The sequence below is a fragment of the Rhagoletis zephyria genome, unplaced genomic scaffold (assembly GCF_001687245.7).
Source record: "Rhagoletis zephyria isolate East Lansing unplaced genomic scaffold, Rhagoletis_zephyria_1.1 Rzeph_scaffold_05344, whole genome shotgun sequence".
NCBI lineage: Eukaryota > Metazoa > Arthropoda > Insecta > Diptera > Tephritidae > Rhagoletis > Rhagoletis zephyria.
In genome coordinates this window covers 30474-43239 of record NW_016162427.1, presented here as the reverse complement: position 1 = coordinate 43239, position 12766 = coordinate 30474, and the positions used below count along the sequence as shown (strand labels likewise).

Below are 12766 nucleotides of genomic sequence, written 5' to 3'. Positions count from 1 at the left end.
CCGACTATTTAACGACGGCTTTTTCAGAGAGAAGCTTCATGCAGGTATTCCTGGGATGATATCAGTGTTGGAAATATGCGGAATCTCTGATTCCATAAGTAAAAAGATCTGATTTGGCTGAAAGTTCTAAGTTATAATTCCCGATAGCGGATATTTGGCGAATAGGCTCCCTGCAAGGAGGGAGGATAATTTTGGACCTTGCACCAAACTTACAATTCCCATGGGCAAATGGCCCACGGTGTTTCAGACTGAAATAGTCGCAATTTTAAACTGCGCAAAATTAAACCTTGATAAGCCAAGAAGCAATCCGTGCCCATTGCAACAGGACTATTAAATCCAACCTGGTTAGAGACCGCTTTGACATGCTAAAAATTTTAGCATCAAAAAACAGGTGGTGAGTACCAGACTATTATGGAATCGAAGGCAATGAGGTCGCCTTTTTGGGTCTTGAACCATTCTGTAGTCTCAGTTGGTCCTCTTCGATAGCCATAATTACTGAGTGGGGGTACACTCTGAACGTAGTAAGTACTGAGGAGCGGTGGGACCGCCCTTTCAACGATTCGGAATGCCGGCTCTGCCTCGAAGATGATGCAGTTTTAAAGCATATTCTNAGGTACACTCTGAACGTAGTAAGTACTGAGGAGCGGTGGGACCGCCCTTTCAACGAAAATGAATAGGTTTGACCAAAGAGTCGGAATGCCGGCTCTGCCTCGAAGATGATGCAGTTTTAAAGCATATTCTATGCACTGTCCGCCTTTGGCTAGACAAAGATTAAAAGGCTCTTTTAGGATTCATTAGGAAGGTATCTTGACCACACTGGGTTAGTGACTCTGTCTTTAAGATACACAAAAGATTTTTCAGGTCGCGGTGTCTCTTCTTCCGTGACATCCCTGATCTAACTAACTACTTACTGAACATGGGATGTACGCAACACGTTTTTAGCTCCTCAAAGAGGTTGTGATTTAAAATTTTTCCCGCACCCACATGTTTGCAACGCGTATCGGATCTTCATATCATTAAGTATATACATAAATATTTCCGCAAAAAAAAAAATATCATACCAAATAGTGAATACCTTCTTTCGTTTCGAGTTTCCATTTGACAAATTAAAAAAACGAATAATTTTTTATTTCCGTCAAAAATGAAATTCACGGAGAAGCTCGCAACATTTTTAACACCAGAATGGCGGAGTCAATACATCCACTATGAGGTCAGTAGGCTGTCCCAGTGNACTCCTCAAAGAGGTTGTGATTTAAAATTTTTCCCGCACCCACATGTTTGCAACGCGTATCGGATCTTCATATCATTAAGTACATACATAAATATTTCCGCAAAAAAAATATCATACCAAATAGTGAATACCTTCTTTCGTTTCGAGTTTCCATTTGACAAATTAAAATAACGAATAGTTTTTTATTTCCGTCAAAAATGAAATTCACGGAGAAGCTCGCAACATTTTTAACACCAGAATGGCGGAGTCAATACATCCACTATGAGGTCAGTAGGCTGTCCCAGTGAACACGCTACCAATTAATACAAACGTTAACATTTTAGCAATTAAAAGAAATGATCGTAAGGGCTGTCGATAATGCGCCGACCGACCAATCTGATCTCCGTGCCGTTCAGTCCTACTATGCGGTCATCGATGATAAATTCTTTGAGCGCTGCGACATGGAATTGCAAAAAGTCAATACATTTTTTGCCGAAAAACTGGCAGAGGCCAAACGTAAACATGTTGCATTGAAAACAGAGTTGAAGAAGTCACTAAATGCCGCAGAACAGCGTGGACGTATTTCGATCATAGATTTCTCGACAATACTACCACGACGCAAAACTAAAGACTTTCGTTTCGCTTTTAGTGAACTGTATCTCTGTTTGGTGCTGTTACAAAACTATCAATCACTAAATCATACTGGATTTAGAAAGATACTGAAGAAGCACGATAAGGTGTGTAAATGCATACATACATATGTATGTATTTTGGTGTTGGAGTTAAAGCAAAACTTATTGCTTGCCCACTTTTAGTTGCTGCGCAATACCAGAGGCAAGCAGTGGTTCGATTCTAATGTAAACTCAAGTTTTTTCCATACCAATCGTGAGATAATGAATCTAATTCATGAGACGGAGGATGTGGTAACGAAACATTTAGAAGGTGGCGATCGTCAGCGTGCTATGAAACGTTTACGTGTACCACCACTTGAAGATATAAAACATCCATGGACTTCCTTCCGTGTTGGTCTCTATTTGGGCGCACTTGTTGTGCTACTTTCAGCGCTTGCCATTTCACGTAAGTCGTTTGCAAAAATTTCCTGCAAATTGGAATCTCTCATACGCGGATGCATACATACATATGAATGTAAATATTTCAGTGTTCATGACGGAGCTGAGCGCAAATGATTGGGATNGCTTACATACATATGTATGTAAATATTTCAGTGTTCATGACGGAGCTGAGCGCAAATGATTGGGATGCCTTAGTTCGACTCTTTCGCGCACCCTATTCCGTTGCTATTTACTTAGCGTTAATTAGCATCAACATTCATGGGTGGCGCAGGGCGGGTGTCAATCATGTGCTTATTTTTGAATTGGATCCTCGACAATATCTGACAGCGGCACATGTAATGGAAATGGCTGTCGCATTGGCGGTAGTGGTTACGATCACCTTACTTGCGTACATACATTTTAGTTACCTGAAAATATCGCGTTATGTCTTCCCCTTGGCGTTGCTCATAGCAATGATAACCTTCCTAGTGAATCCATTACCGATTTGCAATTATGCTGCACGTAAATGGTTACTCAAAGTTGCGGTATGTTTTCGAAGAGTGTATATGTATATAGTGAATTGGTGCTGCGAAAAAATGCTAAGTGAAAATCTCATCTTACAGGGTCGTGTCATGGCAGCGCCATTTTTCTATGTTGGTTTTGCAGATTTTTGGCTCGGCGATCAGCTCAACTCACTCGCCTACTGTCTTGCTGATTTTGCATATATGATTTATTTCTACTGCACAAATTTAAATATGGATGACGCGCGCGAACCAATTGCATGTGTGAGGGGCAATCAAGTACTTTTCTCAGTTGTTTTGGTGCTACCGGCTTGGTTTCGGTTCGCTCAGTGTTTGAGACGATATCGTGATACGGGTTTGGTTTTCCCGTTCATCGTGAATGCGGGCAAGTACTCGATGTCGTTTTTTGTATCATTGTTCGGTTTCCTCATGGCCACCACGCGCTGTACGTACTCAAATGCTTTGTAAATTGTATAAATATGATTACTTTTTTTTATTTTTATTTGTAGACTCTTATGAATATTACTTTGATAATCCCTTTGTTTGNACTAAAATGCTTTGTAAATTGTATACATATGATTACTTTTTTTTTTTATTTGTAGACTCTTATGAATATTACTTTGATAATCCCTTTGTTTGGTTCTTCATTGTCGCAAATATTGTGCAGACTGTTTACTGTCTTACTTGGGATATGATTATGGATTTTGGTGTGTTCAAGAAGTTTAGCGGCGAAAATATATTTCTGAGGGATCAATTACTCTATCCGGCGGTGAGTGAAAAGCACATGAACTATGTTGAGCGTGTTGCTCTGATAAAAGAAAGTGAGGGGCTATATTAGTGTCCAACTAAATATTTATATATCTAGATAAAACATGAGCGTTCGCGATGGCGAATACCGCACGCGATTTAACAATAAGCTAAAAATTTGACCGCGAAAAAGGACGCACAAAAAAAAACACTCTTAACATAGTTCGCGGTCAACCATGTTCGCAGGTGTAAAAGTATGTAAAGTCCCCAAAGAATTTTTGTGGAATGATGCTGAAGTGGCCAGGTTTAAATCTATGTTTACGCATCTTTCTTCAGCGTCAACTAGGCTGACGCGTCTTACTTCGCTGAAATTTTTTCACGCATGTTTTTTCGGAAATTTATTTTTACGATTCCCTTTCTGCGTCTTTATTCGTGTCTAGCGACGATATAGACATAGTGCAACCCATTAAAATCCAGCGACTACGCAGGCAAGGTTATGTCGTTCGAATGGCAAGAAATGCTCCAGTTCTGAAAGTGTGCAACGCGGATCGCGATGTTGGTAACAGAAGAAGACGAAGACTAGGTGGTGAAGGAATTTGCTTCATTTGGCATTTCCAATTGGTGTCGGTTGGCACATAAGAGAAACCGCTGGCGTGTTCTTTTGGACTCGGCCAAAATCGCTTGGTCGGTTACAGTGTCAATAAAGAAGGCGAACTGTTAAACAAATTTATTGCTGAATATAGGAGTCACCGAAAAGCCCTTGGTTTGCGCTAAAAAAAAAAAATCTCAAGATTGCCTTGCAAAAATTCTTTAGACTCAGAGGCTTACGGCGAACTTTTTTTGTTTGCTTGTAAGGTGGCGCGTTCTTATGTACATATGTACATNGTAAACAAATTTATTGCTGAATATAAGAGTCACCGAAAAGCCCTTGGTTTGCGCTAAAAAAAAATTCTCAAGATTGCCTTGCAAAAATTCTTTAGACTCAGAGGCTTACGGCGAACTTTTTTTGTTTGCTTGTAAGGTGGCGCGTTCTTATGTACATATGTACATAATTTCAAAGCTTTTGATATATCTTTCTTACTTATAATAAGGTACATACATAAATATGAGCAAAAGGCATAATTGTTCCCATAAAACTAAGCATGCCAGACATCTTCGAACTAGCGTTGGAATATTTTTGTTGCAAAACGTGAACTAAGTACACAGATGTCCTCAATGGTTCTTTCACCGAGGCTAGGAAAGAAACAAGAGGGAAAACGGAGTCAAAATATATTATCCAATGGAAATTAAGTCACTCGAAACCTTCCTTCCCTTACTGATTCTGCATACTTGCTTTCTTTCAGAGCTTCTATTACTTTGCAATTATTGAAAACTTTTTCTGTCGCATATTTTGGGCGCTTAAACTGTACATATACNTAGCAAAAGGCATAATTGTTCCCATAAAACTAAGCATGCCAGACATCTTCGAACTAGCGTTGGAATATATTTGTTGAAAAACGCGAACTAAGTACACAGAAGTACTCAATAGTTCTTTCACCGAGGCTAGGAAAGAGACAAGAGGGAAAACGGAGTCAAAATATATTATCCAATGGAAATTAAGTCACTCAAAACCTTCTTTCCTTTACTAATTCTGCATACTTGCTTTCTTTCAGAGCTTCTATTACTTTGCAATTGTTGAAAACTTTTTCTGTCGCATATTTTGGGCGCTTAAACTGTACATATACCAGCGAAACTATGTGACGGTATTCCATTGCAATACAATCGCCAGCGCGCTGGAGATGTTCAGGTAATTTATTTCAAGTACAATTATTTATATCACGAAAACAAATTTAATTATACGCGCACACAGACGCTATATTTGGAATTATTTTCGTTTGGAGAATGAACATCTATTCAACGCAGGCAAATTTCGTGCTGTGCGCGATATTTTTGTAGCACCAATCGATCCTGGCGATGAGATACTGTTGCAACGCATGATGGATGAGGTAGATGGCGCAAACAATCGTTCGCCAAATTCCAATANTAAATTTCGTGCTGTGCGCGATATTTTTGTAGCACCAATCGATCCTGGCGATGAGATACTGTTGCAACACATGATGGATGAGGTAGATGGCGCAAACAATCGTTCGCCAAATTCCAATACGAATGGAGATGTTATTGACATGAAAGAGGACTAAATGACTTACGTAAAATGCTGAACAATGAAAAAAAGAAGAAGAAGAGTTGCTGAATAAAACCGCATTATATTCTAATTATTTTTATTAAATTAATTAAGTTCGTTATAAACAAAAGCATACACTCGCACATAGGCATTTTACGAAATATTATCAGCAACGCCAGAAACCAATGCAGTGCCACGCAAAATCCAAAAGTCAGGCGAATTTCGGCTTTCCAGCAATATAGAGAGTATGAAATTTGTTGAATGACCCGTCGTCGATAGCACGCCAGAACGCGCTTGTGTCTTGTAGAGTGGTGCCTCGTAGCGCTCGCCCGGATCTAGGCTAATGCATGGTATGAAACGTATAACCGGTAAGCGACTAAATAGTTCGCCATGTTCCGCATCACAGAGTCCACCACGTTGTGAGTTCCAACGCGCGGCCTCGATGAAAATGCCATGCACATTGACGCCAGAGTCATTCGACTCTGGTAGACTACCGTAAAGATCTTTAACCTAAAATGAGATAGAAGATATTTTAAGTGAAAGCACAAAATAACGAGAGTGCGCGTTCAAATTTACATCCTTGCCGCTGGCGTGCCGCTCAAAAACCAACTGTTGTATGATAACCAGATCGTAGACTTTAAAATCTATTTTAAGCGAATCGATTGGGAGCACACGTTTGCGCGCATGCGTCTGAAGCATGCCGGTTAGAAAGGATTGCGGAAAGTAAAAACCACTTATCCAATATGAACGTGGGCCACCGTTGCTCGCCCAATTTTGTATGAATTCGACGCGACGCTGGAAATCAGCAATGTAATTTGGCAGCGACTTGATGGAGAGAAAGCTCTTTTTGGCCCATAAATTAGGCACAAGATTGGTGAGCAGTGCTTTAAATACTTCCTCTAGCTCTTCGGACATTACGACGAGCCCTTTAATGGCCTTTGATAGATTTACTAGACTATCGTGTAAGACGCGTAGGCTGATGTTGTAACGATCGATCTCTTGCACAAGCACTGTGGTTAAGGAAGGTAGTTGACCTTTGGCATCCAGCTGGACGGAGGTGGAAAGGCAAATAAATAAAATAATTTTGATTGAAATGAAATTTGTTACTTGTGCGCACATTTACTTACAACTCTAAGCGATTCGTGAAGCTCGTCGCGCTTGATTTTTGTAATCAGCACGCTTTGTACGGAGCGAATAACCTCCACTGCATTCTCATTTTCCGCCGCCTGTCCCTCATCCGCCGCTGCGCGTGGCTGTCCCATTAACAGCGTTGTTATAAAGAAGTTCGTCTCCTTTGTTTGAAATACAATATTTGCATTTTGATTCATGCCGAAAATCTCCGGATCTTCTATAGTCGGGAATTTCTGTACATACTGTATATATTCCTGCACAGTTAGTTTTTGTGGATCACGATAGTAGGGATCACCGCGTGAGTATTTGTAATCTGGTTCAATGATCTGTGGCGACGAGAATGTTTTCAATACAGTCTTCAAGCAACGTTGATCCCAATAGTCGGTGACACGTCCACCCCACGTTATTTCACCATTTATATAGAATATTGCATCCCACGGAATTTCATCTACCTTCTGTCGTTCGATAAAGAAATCCAACGTTTTGAGGCCACAATCACGATCACTTTCATTGAACTCGTACAAGATATTCCAGCCGAGCGGTCCGAATTTGCGTCGCTCTAGGATGACTGCATGAAACATGCACAGCCCAAACACAATGGCACGCCATTTCTCGCGCAATACATGCTTCTCGAAGAAGTTTTTCTCCAAATCGTTAAGTCCGCCCAATACATTGGCTTTGATGCCCTTGGGCGGCTCATTTGTTAGCTTGACGGAGTTTTGCAGTACACTGATGGGAAAACTCTTTGTTGGCATAGAGGAGAGAAAGAGACGAAAATCATCATGCGCTTTGCTGATGCCCAAAGTAATGTTGCGCACAATGGCTTCCATTTGACGCATCCAAGATGTGGCCAAATGGCAGTTCTGCAAGAATACCCAGTGACCCAGACGCAAACTCTTTTCGATCAAGCTCTCAGCTATCGGACCTTGTCCTTGACCGAGTGAGATCGAATAGAACTTATCCATATATTTCATTTCATCGGCGAACTTCAGAAAAGCGGCCATGGGATCTGAGCCTGTAGAGAGCACGAAGACCATAGGCGTTAGGTTGTTGGTGTCATTGAAACTAGAAGAAAAAGCGAGATGTTCAGAATTGTGAAGAGTATGAGCTGCATTAAATTTAATTTATTTATACATACACAGTTTTCAACTGACTGCCTGTTGCTGATGTTTCGGTGAAGTATTTGCCTATGGTAGCGGTTAAATACAGCACCACGTGCAGCAGAAAACGCTCACGCCGGAATACGCGTATAAACATAAGTTTATGAAAAATGGTAAGTCGTTTGTTCCATGTGTCCACAGCTGTTGCTCTCGAATAAGAGAAGTTGAAGACCTACTTATCAAAACAACCAAGGAATTTAGAATCACATAAACGCTTCCACGCATAGTCACATCTCACCTCCTTCGTGTTGAGTATTTGCAAAAAGAAAGGCTTGCCAAGCGCAGCAATAAAGCCGCCAAAATAAGCGGGAAATTCAGTTTCCAGAAAAATGCATGTTTCCCAGTCCTCGTCGGTTAGCAAGCAATCGTCCGGCTTAGGTTTGAAGGGCACAGCTCCCACTCTGCCGCGCGTCAAGAAATTCATATCGGTTTGAGAAATGCGGCCTTCTTGTTTCTCAATTGCCGTCGCTAGCAGAAAGCTGAATATGATTTTGTGATTTTCGAATAGACCGCGTGAGACATTTTCGAAAATCGTTTTCAACTCGTCCAGTTTCAGCTGTGCTATGCGTTCCTCGATACTTTGCTTAGGATGTTCCAGGCGTATAACATTACAGAATACTTGTGAAAAGTATTTCAAACTGTATTGATACATGGGATCCACATCAGCTAGGCCAGCTACCACAAAATAGAGTATGGCACCACGTGAAGCCAGTGAACGATACTTTTCACGCGTAGCCGTAATGAGTTTTTCCGTTTCTTCGGTATCGATGAGACGTGTTGCAATAATAAGTGAGGTTTCCTGGCCAAGAGTTATTAGTAAAGAGATATGTTTGAGCAGCTGATGTCGAAAAGCATTTACCTTGGCGTCATTTAGCGTTTCCACAAGCTCCTCGTCATCCAAAATATTACCTTGCGAATTGTAGAGCAGCTTGAGCACCTTATCCTCCAACGCCAATAACTGTTGCTTGTCTGTGTTAATCTTCACAATCAGATCATTGCGCTGAATCTCCATTGCAGGCAGTTCAATGGCCACAATGTCACTGCACGAAAAGAAAATGGTAAATGGAGCTACTGAGATCTACAAAAGAGAGCAGTTTATATGAAAACTCTTCTTGGATGGGCGGGATCGATGGCTGAGTGGAAGATCGACCTATCTCGGCAGCCAGTTCGCAAACGCTCTATATCAAAAAACTTTTCAAGAACGCCCTATTTCAGAATTTAATTGAAAAACACTCTATTTAAAAATTCGGTTCAAAAACGCCCAATCTCACTTCAAAATGTATTGAAAATATGCTGATATAGGGCGTTTTTGAATCGGCAGCTGAGATAGGGCGTTTTTGAAACGAATTCTGAAATAGGGCGTTAAACTTCTGCCTGATAAACACTGCAGAAGTCCGGAATTTGAACGGATAATTCCAGTCCTGCCAACCCTATTGTCTAGACTGGATCCATCCGTGTAATAATTCAATTCCCCTTTCTCCATGGTCCTGGTGTTTGCCATTCTCCTCTTGACGGGATGTTCGTCTTAAAGATCCTGTCGAAGGTTGATTTAACGGGGGAGTATCTGATTTCTTGGTCCCAACTTCCCATAGTGTGGCGTATGAAAGCGTGGCCGAACCGCCGCTTTTTCCATAGCACCATACTTTTTAGTCTGAAGGCTGAAGTGGCGGCTACGTATTTCCCTACCAGATTCATTGTGGGCAAATTGGTTAACACTTCTAGCGCTTTGTTTGTGGTGTTCCCCAAGGCAACGGAAATGCAGAGCAACGCTCTGCTTTGGACCTTACTCAGTGTTTAAGGTATCTTCCCTTTTAAGTTGCTGGCCAACATACAAGTGTTCCATATAAAAGTATTGGCCTTCCCTCTGAAGTGTAAAGCCAATGTGTAATACGAGGGGTGTTAACCCCCACTTGATTCTGACCGCTTGTTTGCAGGTGTATGATCCAACGTTGGCCTTCCTTACTCTTTCCTCTATATATTTGGTAATTCTCCTGTCTAATATGGTAAGAGTTACCACTTCCCTTGATGTATAACAGAAATTACTTTAATCTTATGACCATCCTTGGAAAGTCTACAACAGGTGTGGCAAATTTCGTTGTAATCGGTTGAGAAATTACGGACACATACGATTATACATACACCAGACTGATGTGCTACAAATGGATTGTCAATAAACCCACTGAAGTCCACCATTGCCCCATACATCAAGAAAAGGAAAGTCAATTTGACCATACCCATCTTGGTAGAGAGAGAAATTGAGTTCTCAGAAGAGGCGAAGTATCAATTGGAACATCTGGCACTTTATGCCTATCAGAGATTTCATGGTATCACCCAAACTAACGTATTGGGCTTTCAATTAGGTCGCAAATCCCGCCAGGTCAGGCCCAAAGCAAGTAGGTGAGGATGCCATCTTAAGCAAGCTACACCACTTGGTTTGCGTGGCCATCCCAGGAGCTATGCGCACCTGTCTCACGGATGACCTTAGTGTCATTCCAGGCATTCCACTGTCTATTCTGATTAAAAAGGAGGCCTCCTGGATCTCTCTATTGCTGCCCAATATAATCAGTATGCAAAGTGGGGATCTTTGGGGTCACTTGGAAGTTTTCAATCCATTCCTGGACAAGCTACCGAAATCATCCTTCTATAAGTCCTACAATGTCAGAATTCCTGAAAGGGAAGTGATATTCTTTATGATAAAGAAAGGGTTCCAAGTATGGTTGCAAATGGATCGAAGTTGGATGACGGGAGTACTGGCACAGGCGAACTTGGACCAAGATTCCAGAAAAGTTTGCCTTTATGTACGTACGCAGCCATGCTCCAGGCAGAAGTCTGGCCAGCACAAATATTATGTTGGATAGACACACTTGTCCTTAAAGCCTCGAGACATGAAGGGGTAAAACGCAACCAAAGAACTGACCGTCTCGCAAAACGTGGAGCACAAAAGCGCTTGCATGGTTGTGCGAGTTATTCTGCGGCACATCTAACGGATAGACCGCACAGATACTAGGAGCTGGGAAGAATTTCGGATTGCTTCCCACTTGCCGAATGGAGACAATCAAAGAAATTCATAAGTTCTTCCAGGAAACTTCAAAAGACTTCTTGAACTTAACCGGGAGGGCCTTAGAACTCTTACTGATTAACTGACCGGATACTGCAAGTTAAGGTATCATTGACTAAAATCGCGCTTTCTGTAGACACGGACTGTAGATTTTATGGGCTTGTGGAGAAAACCTCAGAACTAATTATATCCGAATCGCGGACTGGTAAAACCTTCGGGAACGATTATCTTCTCCATCCAAAATTTGGAACATGACACCCTCAAATGTGCTTAGTTCTTTAAATGCCCAAGGTGGGAATGATTACAATTACGGTTTCGCAAAATAGATTTTTTTCTGTAAAGAATGACCATAAACATGTCATTCCAATTTAAAAACCATCAGTCCAGTAGTTTTCGATTATACGCTGAAAAGTTTCAACTTACGACAACAGCTGATCCTCGAGCCCACTTTCTGTTACCAAAAAGTTCACCAGCGTCACATTGATACAAATTTCTGGTAAATAATGTGGATTCGCCAATTTCGTAGTCATATACAGTTTGAAATGTGGATCATAGTCAATGACCACATCGCCCAGCTTCAAATAGACGCGACCCTCAAAAACGTAAGTTTCACGCTGAAGGATTGGTCGTATAGAGGGATCAATGTTCTCGTCTATATCCTCCAGTAGCACTGGAAATCCCTGGCGCACAGCGTTTTCAAGTGTACGCAATAAATTACCATCCGTCATCTTACATACAATCAGGCCGTTTGCCCTTTCCTTGTTGCGAATCCAGCGATTAGCCTGCAAGGTTAGCGGAGTGCAAGTTTATAATACGTAGTTTAAGATCTGACAATCTTCAACGTATACCTGCTCCTGCGGATCGATCATAAGCGGCCAACGTAGTGCACGTGTCGCATAGAGACCATTCTCAATCGAAACTGTGTCCTTGGGCAAACCATCCATGGTCCATTGGCGCATTTCATATGAATCCCCGAGCACTTTGACTAAGAGGAACTCACCGCTTGATGGTATTTTATGCTCCTGACACTTGGCCACCCATTGTGCGCACATCTCATCGCGATACTGGGTCGAAAAAGCACCCAAATAAGCGACACAAGCGGCGGAAACCAAAACGTCACCTGGTACACTTTTCAAATCCTCCGTCAGCATCTTAAGGTAGGTGGAATTACATAAATTTGGTTAAATAGTACATATATAGCTTAACCTCTTCAGTGCCATTTTCTGATGTAGATTTCAAAAATTTACCTGACCTTCAAACTAATTGTTTTAGTATAAAATCTCAGTTTTGAGGCCACATAAATTTTACAACCTACTTGAGAAAATGACCCTTAGAGTTTTAAAAATTACCTACCGTCACAGTTTCCTTCCAGCGTATTTCTTCCTCAGACAGAGCGGAGGTTAGGCGACCGGCGCGATTGATGCGACCATATGTTAAGTCGACAGCATCCTGTATGGTTTTGAATTCCCGATTTTTCTCCTCCAAGTCTTCTTGTAGTGCCTGAATTTTAGCTTCAACAGCCGCCAGTTCTTTTTGTTTTTGCTTGAGTACGGTCATAATGTCCTTCAGTTCGGCATCTGCCGCTTCCTTGCGCTTCAACTTTGGCTCGACTACTTTGTAGACCTTTGAGAATTTATCCATAGCGATCACCCACATGCAAACAGAGGATGCGACTTTCGATACTTTTTCCAATTTCTAAAACGAAATAGGGGAGTAAAATAAAAAA

At 41.5% G+C, this 12766-nt stretch overlaps 3 protein-coding genes across 3 annotated transcripts in view; 2 read left to right on the top strand and 1 right to left on the bottom strand.

Moving 5' to 3' along the window:
• Positions 1-1428: 1428 nt before the first annotated feature.
• On the top strand, positions 1429-1838 carry LOC108371979 (xenotropic and polytropic retrovirus receptor 1 homolog). The gene is made up of 3 exons (XM_017627599.1): positions 1429-1497; positions 1555-1751; positions 1805-1838. The coding sequence occupies exons 1-3, from the start codon at positions 1429-1431 to the stop codon at positions 1836-1838; spliced, it is 300 nt and encodes a 99-aa protein (XP_017483088.1).
• Positions 1839-1875: 37 nt separating this feature from the next.
• LOC108371978 (xenotropic and polytropic retrovirus receptor 1 homolog) lies at positions 1876-5707 on the top strand. The gene is made up of 7 exons (XM_017627598.1): positions 1876-1947; positions 2026-2287; positions 2437-2807; positions 2886-3228; positions 3386-3552; positions 5183-5316; positions 5380-5707. The coding sequence occupies exons 2-7, from the start codon at positions 2104-2106 to the stop codon at positions 5705-5707; spliced, it is 1527 nt and encodes a 508-aa protein (XP_017483087.1). The 5' UTR covers positions 1876-1947; positions 2026-2103.
• Positions 5708-5772: 65 nt separating this feature from the next.
• The window catches only part of LOC108371977 (dynein heavy chain 6, axonemal-like), a 20878-nt gene continuing 13884 nt past the window's right edge, over positions 5773-12766 (bottom strand). The window contains 9 exon segments of the mRNA XM_017627597.1: positions 5773-6201; positions 6268-6738; positions 6819-7887; positions 7961-8154; positions 8221-8781; positions 8842-9022; positions 11464-11822; positions 11889-12191; positions 12394-12735. Of these exon segments, the coding sequence (XP_017483086.1) occupies positions 5845-6201; positions 6268-6738; positions 6819-7887; positions 7961-8154; positions 8221-8781; positions 8842-9022; positions 11464-11822; positions 11889-12191; positions 12394-12735 (3837 nt within the window). The 3' untranslated portion in view covers positions 5773-5844.